This window comes from Pseudorca crassidens, chromosome 3 (genome assembly GCF_039906515.1).
Source record: "Pseudorca crassidens isolate mPseCra1 chromosome 3, mPseCra1.hap1, whole genome shotgun sequence".
NCBI classification, from domain to species: Eukaryota; Metazoa; Chordata; class Mammalia; order Artiodactyla; family Delphinidae; genus Pseudorca; species Pseudorca crassidens.
This window is the reverse complement of record NC_090298.1, coordinates 30,005,153-30,027,334: the sequence shown is the minus strand read 5'-3', so window position 1 is coordinate 30,027,334 and position 22,182 is coordinate 30,005,153. Positions and strand designations below refer to the sequence as shown.

General features: G+C 37.0%; 2 protein-coding genes across 6 annotated transcripts in view; one reads left to right on the top strand and one right to left on the bottom strand.

Annotated features, from left to right (window-relative positions):
* The window catches only part of NADK2 (NAD kinase 2, mitochondrial), a 46,219-nt gene extending 39,174 nt beyond the window's left edge, over nt 1–7,045 (top strand). For both annotated transcript variants that reach the window (XM_067730518.1, XM_067730519.1), the window contains 4 exons: nt 207–262; nt 392–445; nt 2,591–2,714; nt 4,917–7,045. In XM_067730518.1, the coding sequence (XP_067586619.1) occupies nt 207–262; nt 392–445; nt 2,591–2,714; nt 4,917–5,055 (373 nt within the window). In that variant the 3' untranslated portion in view covers nt 5,056–7,045. The remainder of the gene's footprint in view (nt 1–206; nt 263–391; nt 446–2,590; nt 2,715–4,916) is intronic.
* Nucleotides 1–22,182, bottom strand: part of SKP2 (S-phase kinase associated protein 2) — a 73,187-nt gene that overhangs the window by 27,473 nt on the left and 23,532 nt on the right. For 2 of the 4 annotated variants that reach the window (XM_067730520.1, XM_067730521.1), the window contains exons 8-10: nt 21,292–21,343; nt 21,012–21,119; nt 13,322–15,229 (exon numbers count right to left, since the gene is read on the bottom strand). In XM_067730520.1, coding sequence (XP_067586621.1) covers nt 15,016–15,229; nt 21,012–21,119; nt 21,292–21,343 — 374 coding nt within the window. In that variant the 3' untranslated portion in view covers nt 13,322–15,015. Of the gene's footprint in view, nt 1–13,321; nt 15,230–21,011; nt 21,120–21,291; nt 21,344–22,182 lie in introns of those variants that run through there. The other 2 variants (XR_010941923.1, XM_067730522.1) reach the window with 1 other exon arrangement.

Here is a 22,182-nt window from a genome sequence, read left to right as displayed (position 1 = left end):
TTTTTCATATAGACCCATGAACTATTTGCCCATATACTTTGCCCACTTTTTAAAACTGTATAAGGTGGCTGTTGTCTTTTGGTCATTTTTTTTTTTCCTGATAATTTCTAAGAGTTTTCTGTACATTAAGTAGATTATTCCTTTTTCATTTTTCGTATGTTTTTAGAACTAAAATAAGAAAAGATGTATATGGTGTTTGTTTCTAGGTCATTCAATATTAACAGGGTTGCACCTCAGGCTGTGGAAGATGTTCTAAATATTGGTGAGTACCAAATAGCTCTTATATGTTATATTATAATATGCTAAATATATTTTATTGTATGTTAGCTGTATTGTACATTATAAACTATTTTATTTAATCAAGATATTTCCCCTTTTCCTTTTTCAATAGCAAAACGACAAGGAAATTTAAGTCTTCCATTGAACAGAGAATTTGTAGAGAAAGGTCAGTGACCAATGATCATAACGACTAACACTTTCAGTTAAGTTCTGTACATATTTTGAGGATGTTATTGTGAAGTGTACTTGTCTAATTAAGCAAAGCGTAGTGCTTTTTTGACTCAAATATGCTCTTAATATAATACCCCTTAAAATATATTTTAAACAATAAAAAGTTTAAAGCTGGAATTTTATATTATGATTTTTGTCAACCATGGAAATATAACCTCTGTGTCAAAACAGTGTGACTGCAAACATGTCCTGGGGGATAGGAAAATGTAGAAAAATACACATCTGGAAATTAGGAAATGCACACCTAAACTCAATGTGCCATTAATATCCTCTAAATGAGAAGGAATTCACTGAACTCTGATTGCTTACCTTCACATTCACTAAAATGTTCTCTTTAACCTTCTCCTATATGTCCCTGCCCAGTTATTTCAGGGTTCCTTTAAGAGAACCAGGACAGTTGGAGGAAGGATACTGATCAGCGAATTTGAAGACTAGGTTCCAATCCCAGACCAGCCAGTCACTCACTGTGAAACGATGGGCAAGACTGTTTCTTTGCTCCTCTGCTTCCTCAACTGTGGAATGAGAGAGTGGACGTAGATTGCTGGGGCATAGGAATTTGTTAAATTTTATTTTTTTAAAATATTTAAATTCGTAAACTGAAAACCACATTCATTTGATTTGCATATGAAATTTTAACACACCACAGTCTACTCATCTGCTAGGATCATTTTCAAAAGTATGGACCTCAAACTAAAGCTAAATCGTGCTGTCTCTGTTTAATTGAAGAGTATCCTAAGATTTCAAGGTAAATTAGTTTTAGAAAAACAACAAAAAATCCAAACTTGTTTATAGTTGCATCTATTTACCTATGCTGCAACTGTCATCCATAAATATTTGAGTTTGAGAGTTATCAGAACAGACATGTTCTTACTGGTCGCTCTTAAAATGATTTAGCAATACCTGATAGAGTATATTAGCAGTGTGAGTTCATTTTGTTTATATATTTTGGATTCTCGTAAGACTTTCTTTGTTGGGGAGATAGTTTGTCTTTAAAATATAGTTTGTAAACAGGACTAAATCTCTGCGGTTACTTTCAACTCTCTAAAATGGACTGTTTTCTCCCTCTCTCAATTTGAGACCTAAAAGATAATTTTAATCATGGCTTTGAGCTAGAATTAGTGTTAAATCTGCATCGAAGAAATGAAAATTAGGCATTTATAGTAATTGATTCTTCATTATATAATTTAACTTAAAGCATAACGTGTATAAAACAACTGAAATTTATATCAGGTATACAAATTAAGGGTATATGTAAAATACAGTGATTGATTTTTCTTTTAATAAACATACTGCTTTACTGAATGAATATTATTCCTTTGAAGATTTGACTATCTTCAGAAGCAATAGTGAATGACAATGGTGCAGTAACTGTTACAGACACTTCATTTAATTCAAATGAAATTTTGGTATATAAGGTAGATTATCTAATAGTCTTGCAATGTCTTTTAATGTGGTGCTCAACTAAATGTTCTTTCAAGCCCAGTTTCTTTGTACAGTTGTTTTTAACCAGTTTGTGCTCTGCATGCCAACTCTTGTGTGCCTCTTGGTTAGAGAGAAAGCAGATCCGAAAGCCTTCTAGAAATATCTTGAGTAATAGCAGTTTCATTAGAGAAAGCTTATTGCCTGCCATTGTTTGAGACTGAATTTTATATCAAGACTATTAACTTATACTTATGAACTCTCTGGCGTGGTATTTTGTAAAGGAACTTATTAGCAAGAGATTATGGCAATTTAAGGTCCATTTTCGAGTGCCTCAAGCTAGTTTCTCTTTTTTTTGTTTGATTACTAGCTTTATAGGTACCCCCCGACCCCAGCCAAATGTACCTATTTCTGCTATATTGTGGGTGATGTAGGCTTCTGTGGGCTAATCTTGGAACATACTCCTCATTTATAAGCGTTTTTTTGTTGGTTTCTTTTTTTAATGGAATGTGTTGTGAGTTCCAAGAAACTTGCTGCCAACCAGACCTTTGGAATAGAACTGTGCTTGTAAATTGGGGATGGCATCCATTTTCATTTTGCACTTCTCAGAAGTGACTGTCTTTCATCGAATGTGCTAATATTTGTTTTTTTTTCTTTATAGTAACAAATGAATATAATGAATCGCTGCTCTACAGTCCAGAAGAACCAAAAATACTTTTCAGTATTCGAGAACCAATAGCAAACAGAGTTTTTTCAAGCAGTCGTCAGCGTTGTTTCACCTCCAAGTAAGCTTCCTAAGTTGTCTTGTGGCTGTTTTCCTCCCTTGTAATTATAAAGCACAGTTGGCTTTAAAAGTGTTCAATTTCATTAAATTCACTCCTTCAGACTTAATCTCGCAGGGAAAGTAGAACCTGTAGAACTAAAGAGGTGTCATGCTAACCTGGCTAAAGTAATATTTTGTCTAACACTTAGGGTTCCATTTTAGAGAAACTAAAGTTTAAGTTAATAGAAAGGAGAACATAGTTATTTAATTGGGTGATGTGGGCTTTGTTTGTTTACTCTAGTAAGACACAGTAAGATCAAATTATCACTTCAAAAGAAGCTGACTGGAAAGCAACTTTTTTTTCACATGCTGTGGCATAAAAGCAGGACCTGCATTCATACAAAGTCATACGAAGTCTAATATAACTTCAGAGTAGGATTCATTGCTTTCAGCTTTTCCCTGAAAGTGAATCCCCCCCTCCCCACATCTATTAAATTTGCCTTGGATTGTTTTTTGAGGGGAAGAGGATATACAGAAATGTTTGTAATTTCTTATTTTGTAAAGGTTGCCCAATTTTCCAAACTAACAAGGAAACCTACTATAATTCTGAAAAACTGTCATCTATCTCATGGCAAGCAAAGAACAGTTTAATTACAAATTGCTGCTTATAGTGTGCATATAGTTTTTTGAAAATACACAACTGAATTTTTCCAGGAAAGACACAAAAAAGGAAACTCGTCATACTTAAAAATCACTTTATCATTTGAGAGTTAATTTTGATTAATCAACGAATCTATACTCAGTTTGGGTGAAACTGTAAAGATTCATTTAAATGTTTGCTCATATAAGTAGGAGAATAGCTTTATGACTTCGGTGGTTGGAAAGTATTTCTCAGCAACAAGATTGATAAATTGAACTACATTAGAGTTAAGAACTTTTGTTAATCAAGGCACCATTAAGAAAATAAAAAGGCAAGCCACAGAGTGAGATAGTCTAGCAATGGACTCATATCCAGAATATATTTTAAAAATTCCTACAAGTCAATAAGAAAAAGACAGGCAGCCCAGTAGAAAAATGGCCAAAAGTCATGGACAGGCATTTCACAAAAGAGAATATCCAAATGGCTGATAAGTATATGGAGAAATATCCTTGACCTTATTATTCATCTGAGAAATATAAATTAAAACTACATAATATGATACCACACACACCACAATAGCTAGAATACCAGTTGTTGATAAGGTGGAGCAGGTGGGACTTTTATGTCCTAACATTAGGAATAGTTTGGAAACTTGTTTGGCAGTTACCTACCAAAGCTGAATACAGCGCATGCAGGGACCCAGTAATTCTGCTCCAAGATATATATCCAGCAGAAGTGTATACACTGACCAGAAATGTGTGCACCAAAAGACATGCTCAAGAATATTCATAGTAGCACTATTCCCAATAGGTAAAAACCCAAATGTCCATGAATAGTAGAAGAGATACTTAAATTTGGTTATTTTTGTACAATGCAAGTGTTTTCAGACAGCAATGAAAATGAACACACGGCTGCTACAGGTAATAACATGGATGATTTCACAAACATGCTATTGAGCAGAAGCAGCCAGACATGGGCATACCCATTGTGTTCTTCCATTTATATAAAGTTCAAGAATAGACAAAACTATTACTACTATGGTGATTGAAATTAGGGTAGTGGATATGCTTGGGAAGGAGGGGCTGGGGGTAGAGACTGGGAGATGGGAGTAAGAGCAGTGAGGGAGCTTCTGGGGAGCTGGGTAACATTCAGTTCCTAATTTGGGTGTTGATTACGCAAGTGTGTTCATTGAGCTGTACCCTAATAATTTGTGCCTTTTCTGTATGTTGTACGTAAATAAAAATTTTACATGAAAACAGTTACATTCTTGCTCACTACTTAAAATACTTGTAATGGTAATAACTCAACATTCAAAAGCCTATGAATTCCATCTGAACTTGTTCACTGATAAATGTTTGGGTGAATGGAGCTCTCCTGAACATTGAAGTTTTGAGATTTTTTTGATGATGTACCCATGTATTCACATAGTCACTAATTCTCTCATATCAAAGAGCAACTTGATTTTTAAAATCAAGGCCAAATGATCTCTCTGCCAATTTAGATGACGATGAAGTGTTGTAAAGAACCTGTAATTTAGGGTTAAGAAAAGTGTTGCTATTTAATGAGATGTTTCTTTCTGCTTAGGGTTTGTGTTCGTTCTCGTTGTTGGGATGCCTGCATGGTTGTAGATGGAGGAACTTCCTTTGAGTTTAATGACGGAGCAATTGCTTCAATGTTGATCAATAAAGAAGATGAGCTTCGAACTGTGCTTCTAGAACAGTGAAGGATTTCCTCAGATGACAATTTTGATCACTGGAAAAAATAGTTTTACTGTGGAAACAGACTGCCAGTCATAAGGCTACATTTTTTGGTTATTGTTGAGACTGGTTGGCCTTGGGCTCAAAGGTGATCAAGAAAGTGAGATTTGTATTATTCTTCTGTTGGATTCTGATGGAAAAGATATTCACTGTGTAAGAAAATGGATGGACTAAATTGATTAGAATTCGTACCAGTGAAATTTCTATATTGCTTACAGTTGGTTTCCAGGAGTGCTGATATCTTTAAATTTAGAGAGGTAGGCTCCAATAAAAGATTAAATGTTTAAGGTTTGAAATTTAACTGTACAAGCTTTTTTTCCTTCCTTTTCCTCCTAATTTTGTGGAATTGGTCAGTCCAAAGACATCTCATTTGATTAGTATTTTTTTATAGTACCTAAAATTCAAGATTTTTTAAAAGATTTGGTGATGGAGAATTTTGATAAATCCTGACATTGACCTAATTGAAGTAGGTAAATGTGTTTTTTATATGCTAAGAGTTTTCTAATTTCAGAACACAATGATATTGTTATGACTATTGATTTAAAAAATTCAAACAATCATTTTTGAAATTATTTAGATGTTTTCATTTAATTGACTGTCAGGTTAATTTTGACAATGCTGGGTGAAATATATATGGACAAAATCATGACACCGTTTCAAATGTATTAATTACCCAATAACTATTTTAGGTCTTAGGTAATTTTTTTTAATGATTTGAGTGTCTAATAAAGTTCTTCCTTATTTACAACTATCTAACATGGATTCAAAGACTAAAAGGATGAACTAATTAGACATATTCTATTAGGAGTTTGGTAAAACCTTAAAAAGATATTTTCATCTAGTGTAGGAGTATTGTCAGAAAGAAAATGGATTATTTAATAAATATGCAAAACACTTTCGTTTTGGAATTGCCTTACTTATTATCATGGTAGTTTTCACCTAACTCATATTCCAAGTTTTACACATTAGCTTTGGAGGATAAAATGTTATGGCTTTTCTTTTTTTCCCGTATGACAGTTTCTTTACCTAATTCCTGATCTACTTATAAGTAATCCTAGAATTATCACAGAAAGTACCTCTTGCTGCATCATGAGACAATTGGTATTCTCACTCCAGTTATTCAAAGTTGTTTTTTTTTTTTTTCACTTGCTGTTAAAAGCTTTTCTTCAATCACTGAAATATTTATTGAATACCCACTCAGTGCCATGTACTGTGTCAGGTGCTAGATATACATTGGTAAAGTAAACAGACTCTATCTTATAGAACTTGAGTCTAGTGAGCTCAGAAGTAAATTCTGTGAAAGCTAGGATGTATTATAATCAAATCGAGTGCTCTTAGTTCTGGCAGCATTTATCATGTTCTTGTCAAAATTTTTATATAAATGTTACTATACAAAGATAATCTAGGTTTTGTTGTATATCCAGAACAAGAATCTGGTTTTTTTTTCCTTAGTTAAGAGTATCTGCATAGACACTAATAGCAAGGAGTTTACGTGACGCATACAATAAAAATTGGTGTTTTACCAGAGATGGATCTAATTTCTTGTTTGATTTAAAAATGATATACTTAAGATGCCACTTTAGAAAGAAGTGAAATTCCACACTATAGAAACTCCCTAACAGGTTTAAAATACCTTTTTGAGAAAAATGCCAACTCCATCTTTAATATCAAGGAAATCCAATTGTCCAAAATGGTACCAGAGATCTGTTTAATATGTAACATATTAATAGGTAACCTGCTATGTAAAATTGTTCATAAGCCATATTTTAAAGGTTTTAAAAATACTTAATGTGCTTCCTTTGTGATATAACTTCTAACATTTCTGCTCTGTGGTGGGGATTTATTTGTAAGAGATGATGAGAGGCAAAGGATGTTTGAATAGCAAAAATGTTTTTATGAATGAGTTAACCTTTTCATGGCAACTACATGTGAATAAAATTAAACCATTGTTATCTTTTCTTTTTTAGTTCATTTCTTTAGCTCTTATGGGTCATTATTTGAAAACCAGATTTCCCAAAAATGTTATATTTCAAGAGTTTTTTCCCCACTGCTATGTATTACTCTGTGCGCTTTGACTTCATTCACTGCTAATGTGACACAGTGCTTCCTGCTAAATGTAGACTTTTCAGACAATTTTGAGTTAATATTTTTGATGCTCCATATGTATTTATATTCGTGGCCCTAGTAAATCAAATCATATTACATGAACTGCTGAACTAGAAAGAGAAATTGTTTATTTCAAATGTAGTTTATTCTTGTTAACATTAAAAATAACCATGAAGGGGCTTCCCTGGTGGCACAGTGGTTGAGAGTCCGCCTGCCAATACAGGGGACACGGGTTCGTGCCCCGGTCCGGGAGGATCCCACGTGCCATGGAGCGGCTGGGCCCGTGAGCCATGGCTGCTGGGCCTGCGTGTCCGGAGCCTGTGCTCCACAACGGGAGAGGCCACAACAGTGAGAGGCCCGCGTACCGCAAAGAAAATAAATAAATAAAAATTAAAAAATAACCATGAAGGATTAGTGTACTGTAAGTCAATAAGAAGGCTTATGTAAGTTTTCTACATGAAGGAAGGTATAAAGAGTATTTTTTTTGTCATGGGCTTTATTTTATGATAAAATTTTTGGAAAATTATTGACTAACCAAGGAGCTAAAAGGAAAAAATAGAAAAGAATGTTGTAAGTGTTAATTTGAATATTTTATAGGATAGCAAAGGCATGGCTTATAAATAATTTTGTTCTCCCGTTTTAAAAAATCAAACATCAACAGTTAAAAAAATTTTTCAAAACTTGGGATCCTGAGAAGACTGTTGAAGAGATCTATCTGAACATTAAACAGCTTTTTATACCAGTAGATTGTGAGTTCACAGGGAGTAGGGATTATGAGTTCTGATTGGTACCTTCTCCCAATGAATACTTGAAAACTGGCATAGCTAGAGAAGAAATTGCCTATTATGATAATAAATAATGGTTTTACTGTGCTGAAACAACATTCTTAGGGAGTCTGTGTGTGTGTGTGTGTTGGGGGGTGATGTATGGGTAGTTGAAGTAAGTAGGACAGTATTTGAGAAAGAGGTTTTTACAAACCGTTTTTTTTTTAATTTTTATTTTTTTTAATTTTTAAAAAAAAATTATTTATTTTTGGCTGCGTTGGGTCTTCGTTGCTGTGCGCGGGCTGTCTCTAGTTGCGGTGCGCGGGCTTCTCATTGCGGTGGCTTCTCTTGTTGTGGAGCAAGGGCTCTAGGCGCGCAGGCTTCAGTAGTTGTGGCTCACGGGCTTTAGAGCGCAGGCTCAGTAGTTGTGGCGCACGGGCTTAGTTGCTCCACCGCATGTGGGATCTTCCCGGACCAGGGCTCGAACCTGTGTCCCCTGCATTGGCAGGCGGATTCTTAACTGCTGCGCCACCAGGGAAGCCCTCAAACCATTTTTTAAAATGTATCTCTCCCAACTGCAACTTTTTTCTTCCCTACACTTATTTTCTTTAAACGATTGAAGAGAGCTTGAATGATTTGTCAGGTTTTCACCATACTAGACTGGTTCTTCTTGGCTTTCACAAGAAAATAATCTATTTAAAATACCTTTGGTAATTAAGCTTTGTTACATAGCTATTTCCTCCTGCCTCAGATCTTTTCTTCAAAACATCTTTTTTTTAATGTCTTTTTTTAAAAATTTATTTTATTTTTGGCTGTATTGAGTCTCAGTTGCAGTGCATGGGCTTCTCATTGCGGTGGCTTCTCTTGTTGCGGAACATGGGCTCTAGGCGTGCGGGCTTCAGTAGTTGTGGCATGCGGACTCAGTAGTTGTGGCTTGCAGGCTCTAGAGCTTAGGCTCAGTAGTTGTGACACACGGGCTTAGTTGCTCCACGGCACGTGGGATCTTCCTGGACCAGGGCTCGAACCTGTGTCCCCTGCATTGGCAGGTGGATTCTTAACCACTGTGCCACCAGGGAAGTCCAAAATATTATTTCTTGATGAAATGATTCTTCACAAAATCATTCTATTAGGTTGGCCAAAAAGTGCCTTCGGTTTTTAAGTAAAAATAAAAGACACATTTTTCATTTTCACCAAGAACTTTATTGAACAAGGTATTCATCCTTTTGTTCCACTACCTTCTGCCATTTTCAGGCAACTTCATAATTCCATCTTCCCAAAACTTCTTATCTTTTTGAGCAAAGAACTGTTCCAGGTGCCTTTTACAGTCTTCCAGGAGTGGAAATTTTTTCCATTAAGAGAATTTTGTAAAGACTGAAATAAATGGAAATCCACAGGTGCAATGTCTGGTGAATACAGCAGGTGAATCAGAACTTCCCAGCCAAGCTGTAACAGTTTTTGCCTGGTCATCAAAGAGACATGCAGTCTTGTGTTATTCTGATGGAAGATTATGCATTTTCTTTTGACTAATTCTGGATGCTTTTCGAGTGCCGCTTTCAGTTGGTCTAATTGGGAGCAGTACTTGTTGGAATTAATCATTTGGTTTGCCGGAAGGAGCTCATCATAGAGGACTCCCTTCCAATCCCACCATTTACACATCACCTTTGGATGAAGACCAGCCTTTGGTGTGGTTGCCGGTGGTTCGTTTCCCCCACGATCTCTTCCGTTCCATATTATGGTACAGTATCCACTTTTCATCACCTGTCACAATTTGTTTTAAAAACGGAATGTTTTCATTACATTTCTGTAGAGAACTGCATGCGGAAATAGGGTCTAGAAGGGTTTTTTTCACTTATGTGGAACCCAAACATCAAAGCAATGAACATAAGCTGGTGCAAATGATTTTCAACACTTGATTTGGATATTCTGAGTATGTCAGCTATCTCTCGCGTCGTATAACATTCATTGTTTTCCATTAATGTCTCGATTTGATTGCTGTCACCTTCAACTGGTCTTGGTCTACCCGACCATGGAGCGTCATCCAGTGAGAAATCTCCAGCATGAAACTTCGCACAACACTTTTGACACATTCGATCAGTCACAGCACCTTCTCCATACACTGTGCAAATGTTTTTTTGCATTTCAGTTGCGTTTTTACCTTTCTTGAAATAATAAAGCCTAATATGTCAAAAATACTGCTTTTTTTCTTCCATCTTTCTTTTTTGTGTGTGTGGTTTGAAGGGACTTTTATTTATTTATTTTATTTTTATTTACATCTTTATTAGAGTATAATTGCTTTACAGTGGTGTTAATTTCTGCTTTATAACAATTCTTCCATCTTCAATATAAAAATGGCTACACAAAACTTCACCAATTTTGATGTCTTTTTTTAAATGCACGGTAATATAACAGCTTGCATACAATCTAACAAAATTGTTTCAAATGATGTTAAAGACAACTAAGTGCTACTAGAGCCATCTTATGGAAAAAACCAAACAAACCTTTTGGCCAGCCCAATATTAATCTTTTAAGTATTTCCACTAGTCTTTTAAATGGGTTGTGGATTATCCACTTTACATGAGTAAATAGTTTTGAGTAAAAATGCATTTTAAAAGCCAATGTAATATACACCAGTATGTATAAAATAGATAACCAATAAGAACCTGCTGTATAAAAAATAAAATTTTTTAAAAAGCCAATGTAAATGACTATGGCCAATTTTTGTTTAAAAGACAATATAAATGCATGGTAATGGTTGGGATGTGATACATTCCAGTGTGCCTATTCATTTAAAAATGGATGGCTATGGAAAAAGCCTGCCTTACTGTCTCATCAATCACAGCCCCTGCCATCTGAAGACCTTAAAATATAGTGATCTTAATGCTCAAATGTGCATGGTAGATATTTTGATATTTGGCTTAAGGAATACCAAAATATCAGCATTTTGATAGATTCACTAAAAATAAATAAATATTAAAACAAATCCATAAAATAAGTTTAGTATAGGCTTTAGGGCTTCAACCTGTATTGTAAGGAGCTAACCTCTTGGTGAAGAGAGCTTTTTGACTTCCTGGGACATTTGGCCAGGTGGGGATGGGAGAGAGAAGGTTGCCTTTTTTGTTTATTCCAAGGTTAGGGTATCCAGTGGAAAGGTGTTTCTTTCTAGTTTTCCTGGACTACTTAGTGCCTTTCCTCATGCTCTGTACCTCCCCCGTCCTCTACATTGTACATCGTTAGTCAATGTTGGATTGTAATTGAGTTCACCATGATAGAAGGGACATAAGTCATGTTACCCAGAAATAAAAATTTTGCATTTGGCCAGACTTTACATAATATCTTGGGAACTTGCAGCTAGGGTATAGGAGAAAAATCAAGGGCCATAGGCAGATGTTAATATCATAAAAAGAATGACAGCCAGATGTTATGTGCCTCTTGAAGGAAGACTAATACTACCTATCAGGTATCTCCTTGCTAAAACAAAAAGCATCGATAGGCAAAGCCTCTAGATCAGGGTCTCTCAACACTGACACTTGAGGGTTTGGATCAGATAATCCTTTATTGTGGGGAGCTGTCCTAGATACTGTAGGATGGTTAGCAGCATCCTTGGTATACAACTGCTAGATGCCAGTAGTGCCTCTCTACTTGTGACAACCAAAACTGTTTTCAGATGTTACCAGATGTCTCTCGGGTAGCAAAATCATTCTTGGTTAGGAGCTTTTTGCTGCTAGATCTAACTACCAGTTTATGGAAATGGGGGACAGATTAACATGTTAAACATTATTCCAGGGATTGATCACATCTGCAAAATCCAGAATGTGGAACACTGGACAAACAACCTAGTTTCTTCAGTAAATAAATTGTAAGGATAATAAAGAAGGGGAACTCAAGATTAAGAGACTTAAGGAAATGTCAATGTCAACCAAATGCAATGTATGAACCATGTTTGGAGCCTGATCAAAACAAACCCGTGTAAGAAAACACTTCCAACAGCTGGGGAGCTTTCAACACCATCTTGATATTTAATTTTTCAGAATTAATTCAGGAGGATATCTTTTAGAGGTAGCTACTGAACTACTTATGAAGTCAGAGTTCTGGGTTTTGCATCAAAATAATCTGTGAGCCTGTGTGTGGTACGTGTGGGGTGGGGGAGATGACGGATGAGATGATGGATAAAATGAGATTGGCCATGAGTTAATGACCTTTGAAAGTGGATAATGAGGTTCATCATCTTCTCTACCTTTTGCATTTGACATTTTTTATAATTAAAAACAAAAAAGGAAACATAGTGGGGCTTCCCTGGTGGCGCAGTGGTTGAGAGTCCGCCTGCCAATGCAGGGGATGCGGGTTCATGCCCCAGTCTGGGAAGATCCCATATGCCGCGGAGCGGCTGGGCCCGTGAGCCATGGCCGCTAAGCCTGCGCATCCGGAGCCTGTGCTCCGCAACGGGAGAGGCCACAGCAGTGAGAGGCCCGCGTACCGCAAAAAATAAAAATAAAAAGAAACAGTACTGATAATATCAAAAAAGAAGCAAAACTGGGTAATAATTAGGAAGAATCACCCTTCTACCATTTGAATGGACGAATTCAAAAGGAATTAATTCCTAGAAGATCTCTGGGTATAGGGGGAACTATTCAAATAGTTTCCTAATGAGAGTAAAATACACAGTATAAGCTGATCAAGTCTGTATTTAAAAAGTGCTACTACCTTTTATTGATAGTACTTATATTTATCACTTAAATCTCAAATGTTTTATAAACATGTTAATACTTTGAGAGGCACTTTAACCATAACAAGCCTGTATATTCAGCCCCTTGTCAAAGAATTATAAACATTTTAATTTGACAACACATGAAGTAGATGGGGCAGAAAGGGACCATGTTAAGGCTTATTTTTTCATTTTTTTTAAAAAACAGAACTTTTTTGGTTTTCTTTTTAGTTTTTTTGGCTGTGTTGGGTCTTCTTTGCTGTGTGCGGGCTTTCTCTAGTTGTGGCGAGCAGGGGCTACTCTTCGTTGCGGTGTGTGGGCTTCTCGTCGCAGTGGCTTCTCCTGTTGCGGAGCATGGGCTCTAGGTGCGCGGGCTCAGTAATTGCGGCTCGCGGGCTCTAGAGCACAGGCTCAGTAGTTGTGGCACACGGGCTTAGTTGCTCCGTGGCACGTGGGATCTTCCCGGACCAGGACTCGAACCTGTGTACCCTGCATTGGCAGGCAGATTCTTAACCACTGTGCCACCAGGGAAACCCTACGGCTTGTTTTAAAGTGCCTTATTCAGAGGGCTGAGACAAATCCCACACCATACCAAATGTTCATTTTAACCAGAGTACTTAAGAAAGAGAAAGAAAAAAGGAAAACAACTTAGCTGAAGTATTCATTTTTATAAAAATGTGTTTTATTTTAAAACAAGTCTATAAAAGTAGAAATCCCATACAAAAATACAGATTACTCTGACATGTTAGCAAAGTAGCTTACGGCTGGACTTAAGTTTGGAAGTACTGTATGTTTGAGGGCATCCGGAAATCAGAGGCCAACCGGATCCTACCTCCAGCCCTTGTCACTAATCTGTAAACAATAATTTCAAGTAGTATTTAGCACTTTTTAACTACTATGGAATTGAAACCTAATCATTTCCCGTATAACACTACTTTAAAATGTTCCTCCTTAGGTCTGAGCAGATAAGGGCACTTCATACCATTGTTTCTAACATTTGAAAAATCCGATTTAGAAAAAGCAATGTTAATAGAAATGATGAGTTTGGGCTTTTTGTTCCATTTTGAACATACGGGGAGATCATCGATTTAAATAAGAAATTAGTGTTTTTTAGAGTAGAATTTAATCCTTTTGCTTCCACGTATCATTAAAAAAAAATCACTGATGCCATCAAAAGTTTCAACACCTGAGCCTTAACTTTTATGCAGGTGCCAGCTGTGCTAACTGCTCTGAAACTGCGTGGAACATACACGTGATTCTGCTGTGTATTTCTGATTGAAAGGAACATGCGGTTCTTCTTAGGGAACTCTAGGTCCAGTAACCTTATAAAATGGGTTGTTTCAATCATTGTGGAAGGCCATTTAAAAAAAAAAAGGATAATTTAAAATACTTGATTCCAGAGTAATATAAAAATAACTTCAAGAACCTCAGTGATAAAGGAAAACAACAGGTAACCTCAGTTCAGCATTCCAACCATTTTAAGAATTAGAGACTGACTGGTTCCTACCACCTTTCTAAAACAAAGCAAGTCACTTTAAAAGCTAAAGAACCTATGTTAACATAATTTGATCATAAAGTCAGAAGTCCACAATTAAATTTCCTCAGCTAATTTAGAATGCTGGGAACACAGTACATAAAGGAGACTTCATTAATGTGCATTAGAGGATCCCCCAGGTTAACCTGTCATAGAAAATTGCCTCTTGAGCCTGTAAATTCTAACCAATTCTATACCTCTGGTTGGCCGGTTGTTTTTTTATTTAGGTTTTAAGGTGAATGACCCGGGGCTATTTGTTTCCATATACCTAATTGCAAATCTAAAGGCAAAGTTGAAATGTGTATTTTTCTTTCTATCCTCAGCAGACTGCCGCAAATCTATGATTCTCATTCTGCTCAGCTTACAATACAAATAGCTTATTATTTTTTGCAACCTACGTCTTATAAAGCAGTACTGAGAAATTAAATAGAAGAAAGTTCAGTTGCCATATAGGCTATGAAAATGATTTGCTGGTGGTGATTTTTAAGCTTGATTCTAAATAGATTTAATAAGAAGGGCACTTGGAAGAGGTGGCTCAAATTTTGCTCTTTAAGGTATCTTGAAATTATAGGCTCACTCTCCTAAAATTTCAAAAGGCATACAGCTTAGGCTCTTAAGGATATAGCAGTGATAAAAGCTTTCCTAGTCATTTTTCAAAAGCAACACTTCATAGTTTTCTCTCCAACGGTTCTCTAATATACTTGTAGAAGGAAGGCAAGAGAAAACCAAGAATAAAAATAGCTGAGCTCTCCACAATTGGGCTTCCTGCCTACTTTCCCTGTTCAAAGAAAAGAGGAGACACCATCCTGCAATAGATACTTCATAGACAACTGGGCTTCTGCAGTGTCAGTCGGCATCTGATGCCCCATATCTCCTGGTTCTTTTTGTTGCCAGTGGTTGGCCTAGCGATGGTGGTGAAAGGGGAACAATTAATTTGTAGATGAGGAAGGGCTTCCTTTAATAGTTGAAGGGTACTGTCTGGCACGATTCCAAAGACTTGTAGTGTTTTTAGTGTGGGAATTTCTCCGAGTTCACTGGAAAGGAAGAGAGAGACTTTCAGAGTAGCAGTATCTATGGTAACTGTTCCCCTAGAGTAACATGACCCACTTTTTACAATTTGTATTATATTTTATAAAATGCAAACTAAAGACATAATTTGCAATCAGTGATTTGAGAAAATTGTAAAGGTAAATCAAACCACAAAGCACAGTCCATAGCTTGGGCAACACAGCGTAAGGAAACACACAAGTGCATTTTGTTGAATATCTAATAACTGGAAAACTCCAAGGTTTATTTAAAGTCCAACCATATTTTCTTCCTTTCTCCATTCTTGGTTTAGACTAAAAAGTGTCACTGTGTTGTGAGGAGAAGCCAGCAAGCTAGTGGTGGTAAAAGTAAATGTTTTACTGTGGCATCAGATGGAGTCACCAAAGGCTACATGCAACTTAAGGATATGGACTTGACCTTTATTTGAACTAGGCTCGCCCTCTCAAAAGGAGATGTGAGCAGAGTCGATAACTTCTAAACAATGGTTAATACTCAACAAGTCCATTACATGTGATGAAACCTAACAGTGACTTCACGACGATATTTTAAGGTTATGTGTTGGGTGCAGATAGAGACAATAGACATCTTACTTCTCTACATATTACCATTTTTTTTTTCTGTCACATGTATCGCAGTCCTCTTCCTAGGTATTTCACATTAAGTGAAACACATCTCTGTCAAGAGTGAAATTCTGTTCCACAAAAAAGGGAGCCTGTTTTCCCAAAGTAAATACTCTTTGGTAATGATTCTTTTTTTTTAACCCGGGTCTGTGTGCTTAGAAATTCATCTCTCTGATCTGTATGTGCTCCAGGTTGGGACACACAGTACAAAGTCTCAGGAAAGGGAATATTTAGTTTGGAGTTTCAACAAAATCCCACTGCAGATCGATGAGCACATCAATAACCTAGAATTAGAAGCATTCTTTATATTTTCATATTGCCAATAATTACTTAAAAAAATAAACCTTCCTGATAATAATTGTCACCTTGCCTCCAATCTTTCTTCCTTTCAGCTTAGTGTATATACCAATGACCAAGGCATCTTCGTAAAGCCTAGCTCAGACTATGTCCTTCCCATGCTCAAAAATCTTTGATACCTCCCTCATGTTTTTTTTTTTTTTTTTTTTTGGTACGTGGGCCTCTCACTGTTGTGGCCTCTCCCGTTGCGGAGCACAGGCTCCGGACACGCAGGCTCAGCGGCCATGGCTCACGGGCCCAGCTGCTCTGCGGCATGTGGGATCTTCCCGGACCGGGGCACGAACCTGTGTCCCCTGCATCGGCAGGCAGACTCTCAACCACTGCGCCACCAGGGAAGCCCCAGCTCCCTCATGTTTACAGAACTCCAAACACTCTGTTGGCCTTAGGCCCTTCATTACTAAACCTGCTCTCCCACTCTTCCCACTCCCCCTCTAAACGTATTTATTCTACATTCAAGAAAGTGTTTTAAACTCCATAGGTGTTTACATACATTAGCTGAAAACATGAGGAAGGGTAATTTAGAAAATACTATCCAAGTAAAATAAATATGCTTGGTGTTCCTAAGGGGGCGCTAAGATCCAGAGGTCACAACAGACTGAAAAGAAAGTCAGCAAGAACAAACTGTTGTTGTTTGTAAAGTAAGCTAATCTCTGGAACAGAAACAGGAGTGCATGGGTGGCACAGTGGTGGCACAGTAGTTAGGAATCCGCCTGCCAAGGCAGGGGATGCAGGTTCAAGCCCTGGTCAGGGAAGATCCCACATGCCGCAGAGCAAGTAAGCCGGTGCACCACAACTACTGAGCCTGTGCTCTAGAGCCCATAAGCCACAACTCCTGAGCCCGTGAGCCACAACTACTGAGGTCTGTGCGCCTAGAGCCCGTGCTCTGCAACAAGAGAAGCCACCGCAATGAGAAGCCCGTGCACCACAACGAAGAGTAGCCCCCGCTTGCCGCAACTAGAGAAAACCCACGTGCAGCAATGAAGACCCAATGCAGCCAAAAATAAAATAAATAAACTTATTTTGAAAAAAAAGAAACAAAAGAAACAGGAGTGTAAAGAAAGGTCAGTATACATAGGTGTTTATACTTATTATCACTGAAGATGATAGCAATCCTGTCCCAAACTTAAATCTCTCTTATGTGAAATCTGAGTATGAGAACTTCGTCATAGTCATGAGAATTCGGTTTCTGCGATCTCCAGATTAGCCAAATTGTAAGACATTCTGCAGTGGATAGTATTTAAAAGAAGAAACTACAGGTGGGAGTGACGAGGAATGGCAGATGATAGAAGAGGAAGTGTTCTTGCAACAGCACTTCAAAAGAGCTTAGTGAGGAAGGAAATTACACCAGACACTTAGAAGACACTCAGGTGTTTCCATGTGAGTAAGAAGTGAGCGGTGTAAGATGGGATGGTGGACGAATGATCATTCCCAAGTCGAAAAACCAGAAAGTCTCTAAAATTTTAAGGAGAACAAAAAAACGAAAAACAACACCAACAACAAGCCTCTTGTATGTGTATCACCTACAACACAGCAGAACACATATGCAAGCATCTCTTTGAAACTACAAGAGACTAAAAAGCCAACGAAGGGAGAGTAAATAGGTATGAATAGTTTAAGAGCCATGATTTCTAACTTAAGCAGTATAAAATGACACTGATGTCTTAAAGTGTCTTTAGTTAGTAAACAAAAGGTATTTATAAACCTTTCACAGGTTCACTGCTTACCTCATCTACATAATCCCATTTTCCTTATAAAATCTGAAATTCCTCAACTACAAATTATCCTACAGGAGTTATTATTTAGTCTCTCCTAATCTCAGATCACTTTACTATCTCCAGCTTAGATTTCTTACTTGAATGAGAAATACAGAATAATTAGAAGGACTTTTGGATATAAGGAAATCAGATCAATTAAGGAGTAAGGGAATAAATACAATGAGGGTATATGTCCTGCAGACAAAAAACCCTACATTTTCCCAAGTATTTTAAAGCGTTATCATTACAGAAGAAACACATTCAAATTTTATTTTCCCACTTCTGAGATAAGAAATGAAAATTCTTTAGCACAAATGACTTTCTGGAAATTATTGTTGAGGATCCTAGAATTCTTACTATGCATTTCACGGACATCAGCCGCCAGAATGACTGAAATTGGAGGGCAAGACATTTTACCTGGAGAAACTTTTAAGGATAGGGTACTAGCAAACTCATCTTAATGGATTCACAAGGTAAACCAGTACACTAGAAACATACTCTTTTACCTTAAAGTTCAAGGACAGCATCTTTCTTCTGTCTGTTCTCACTCTATTCTGGTGGTCTGGCTTGTCACTAAACTCCTGATGCCCCTGTTTCCCTTATTTCGAGACAATATCTAGACAAATCAGTTACAACAATGCTGTGAGGGTTCACACCTAGGTCTGTGGCTTCAGGCCCACGCTCTGAACCATCAATTCACACTGCTGCAGATATTACTATGAAAGTATTATCATCCCACTGGATAAAAATATGTGAAGGCTCACAGCCTCCCCTTAGCCTCTGCTCAAGAGAAAGCATTTGGGGATTCTCTGCTTAGCTTCTTTCTCTCTGGCGAGAAAGAACAAAAGTAAGACACGTGGATAGATTCTCTTCAGAAAAGCAACCAAAAAAGAATGATCACTGCACTCCAGGACGCTGCACAGGCAATGAAGCTGAAGCCTAGATGGCAAGGACAGGAAAGCATGGTTGACAGAGATGCCTTTTTGGGTGGACACTGCAGGCTCCTAGGAGTTCTGGATGCTAGAAAATTCAAGTGGCAGGAGATTTTAATAAGAGTTCCATGCATATGAATTGAGACCCCAACATCTGAGAGCCCTGAAACTAAATACTAGCATTCCTTTTAGGCAGTGCTTTCCCAAATGAGATACCCGCTCAGACCCTGAGCCCCAAGATTAATTACAGTGATTTATTAAAAAATGTAATTACCAGATTCCCTAATTCTACTAGTTAACTCTATGTAGCTGAAGTATCTGATTTATTCATTAATTCCTTTTTTTAAAAAAATTATTTTTTAAAAATTGAAGTATAGTTGATTTACAATGTTATATTGGTATAGAGCAAAGTGACTTAGTTATATATATGTATACATATATTCTTTTTCAGATTCTTTTCCATTATAGGTTATTACAAGATCTTGAATATAGTTCCCTGTGCTATATTCCAAGATACTGAATATAGGTCCTTGCTGTTTATCTATTTTATATATAGTGGTGTGTATCTGTTAATCCCAAACTCCTAATTTATCTCTCCCCACTGCTGCCCTTTCCCCTTTGATAACCATAAATTTGTTTTCAATGTCTGTGAGTCTATTTCTGTTCTGTAGATAAGTTCACTTGTATCTTTTTAGATTCCACATATAAGTGATATCACATGATATTTTCCTTTTTCTGTCTGATTTACTTTACTTAGTATGATAATCTTTAGGTCTATCCATGTTGCTGCAAATGGCATTATTTCATTTATTTTTACGGCTGAGTAATATTCCATTGTATATACATGGTGTGTGTGTATATATATATACATATATATATATATATATCTCACATCTTCTTTATCCATTCATCTGTTGATGGACATTTAAGTTGCTTCCATGTCTTGGCTACTGTAAACAGTGCTGCTATATTCATCAATTCTTGAAACTAACTTACAAGATGCAAACCAGTAATTTGAGGACTACATAAATTCTGTGCTCAAATTCACCACTTTTCTTTGGTAGGAACCAGAAGCTTGATTACCTTCATATGGATGGTGAGTTTCAATGAGGTCAGCAGCCTAATTCAGGGCATACTGGTTGGAATGCGAAAGAAGGGCACCAGGCCAAATCCAAGATACTGACTTCTTGAGGTTTTTAATAAAACGGCTATACAGTTATATTTGAACCAAGGAAGAATTTTCCAGCCCTTTGAAATATAGGAAAACTTCTTAAAACTACAGAGATGATGTTATTTCCAGGATGACTTGGATATAGCACTTCTTAAAAGGAAGATGGACCCAATTCTGTTTTTGTTGGCACTGCCTTGATTTTGTGGAAGTTGCTGAGCAGGTACAAAATTAATCCCTGTAACAGCTACCAGATTAGATACAGACTACTTTGCACGTGTCCAGGAGACCTGGAATGCAGACCCAACTCAGCCAGTAACTCACTATTCAGCTTTGGGTAAGTTACTTTACTCTTCTGGATCTCAATCTCCCCCCTTTTCAAAGAGAGCATCAATCACTCTTACAATACTTACTACTTAAATTGTTTATTTTTTCCATTCCTTGGCCATCCAGGACAGATGCCACTAGAAGATTACAGAATTTTTCCTCTAAGCTCAGATGAAGGTTTTTGGAATCAACTCTAGTAGACTTGAAAAGTTTCGGAAACACACACACACGCGCACGCACGCACACACGCACACACACTGGGTCTGCCTACCCCGTCATATAATCTGAGCTTCCTGGGAGTAAAGGCTATCTTCTCCCGCTTTTCTAAATTCTCCACAAGTAGTAGTACAGTATTCTAATATTTAAACTCGCTCATGGCTAAATAAATGTTTAGTAAACTACCTCAATCCACTCAACTTTACTAGACATTTTAAGCAAAAAATTTTGCCTTGGTTTTTCTATTTTGCTAGTCTTTCCTAATCAGTGTGTGGTACACTAATTTGATGTTTAAGTAAGTTTTAAACATCTGCTGTTAATAATGGATTTTACCACCAAGGGACATCTCTTTTGGTCCCTGCCCTCTGCTTGCTTTAGAAAACAAAACTACTTACAGTAAAGTTTCAGGTATTATGTCATAGCACCGACTGAGTGATAGGTGTTGGAGGTAGTTGAGCTGGAAAAATTCCGGAAAGCAGTCACTTTTCAGCATGACACTATCGCTGTAACAGAAGGAAAAATTCAAAATCTAGCCATCAATACCAGATGGAGAAGACAGGAATAGTCTTATCGCTTAGCTCCTTCAAGTCAACATATTAAGATCCTTTCTTCATTCAGTGAGGAATCATGAATTTTCATTTTTAAAAAAATTTTTTGTCTTCAATAAAAACATACCTTAAGTCTAGGTGGACAAGACTGGGACATCTTCCAACTAAGGTAGAGACATCTAGAAAAAAAATGATGGTCATTATCAAATGAGGAATCAGACAAGGATCCCTGCTGTCAATACTTCATTTCACATTGTGCTGGAAATTCAGAATGGTGCAATTAGAGTCACTCACTATTAGAGACAAAAAACAAAATTATCATCTTGGCATATAAGACTTTCTACCTGGAAAATCCAAGAGAATCATCTGAAAAACTACTGGAAATACACAGTAAGAGAACTAACTGTGTAAAATGACTGGAAAACAAACTCCTTAGCTTGTCTATGTGCCCGCAATAGCTGGCTGGAAATAGGGAAAAACAAGTCCTATTCACAATAGCAAGAAGCAAAACCAAACAGCACAATATATATAAACAAACAACATATCATAAAGGTACCACTCAAAATCAGTGGGGGAGATCATGGATTATTAAAAAATAATATGGCTACCACAACTGGAAAAAATTTACTTCTCCAGCTCAAATAAAATATCCAAATAAATTCTACATGTTAAAAACTTCCAAATGCAAAAATGAATAATTATTCATTGCATCTTGGGATAGGTAAGGAGCTTCTAAACATAAAGGTAACACTGATAATTTACTACATAAATTTTTTTTAAATTTTTATTTATTTTGGTTGTGCTGGGTCTTCATTGAGGCATGTGGGCTCCTCTAGTTGCGGCGTGCAGGCTCTACAGCACACAGGCTCAGTAGTTGCAGCGCGTGGGCTTAGCTGCAGCGTGTGGGATCTTGGTTCCCTGACCAGGGATTGAACCTGGCCCCCTGCATTGGAAGCGCAGAGTCTTAACCACTGGACCACGAGGGAAGTCCCCTGTTACATACATTTTTAAAAACTCT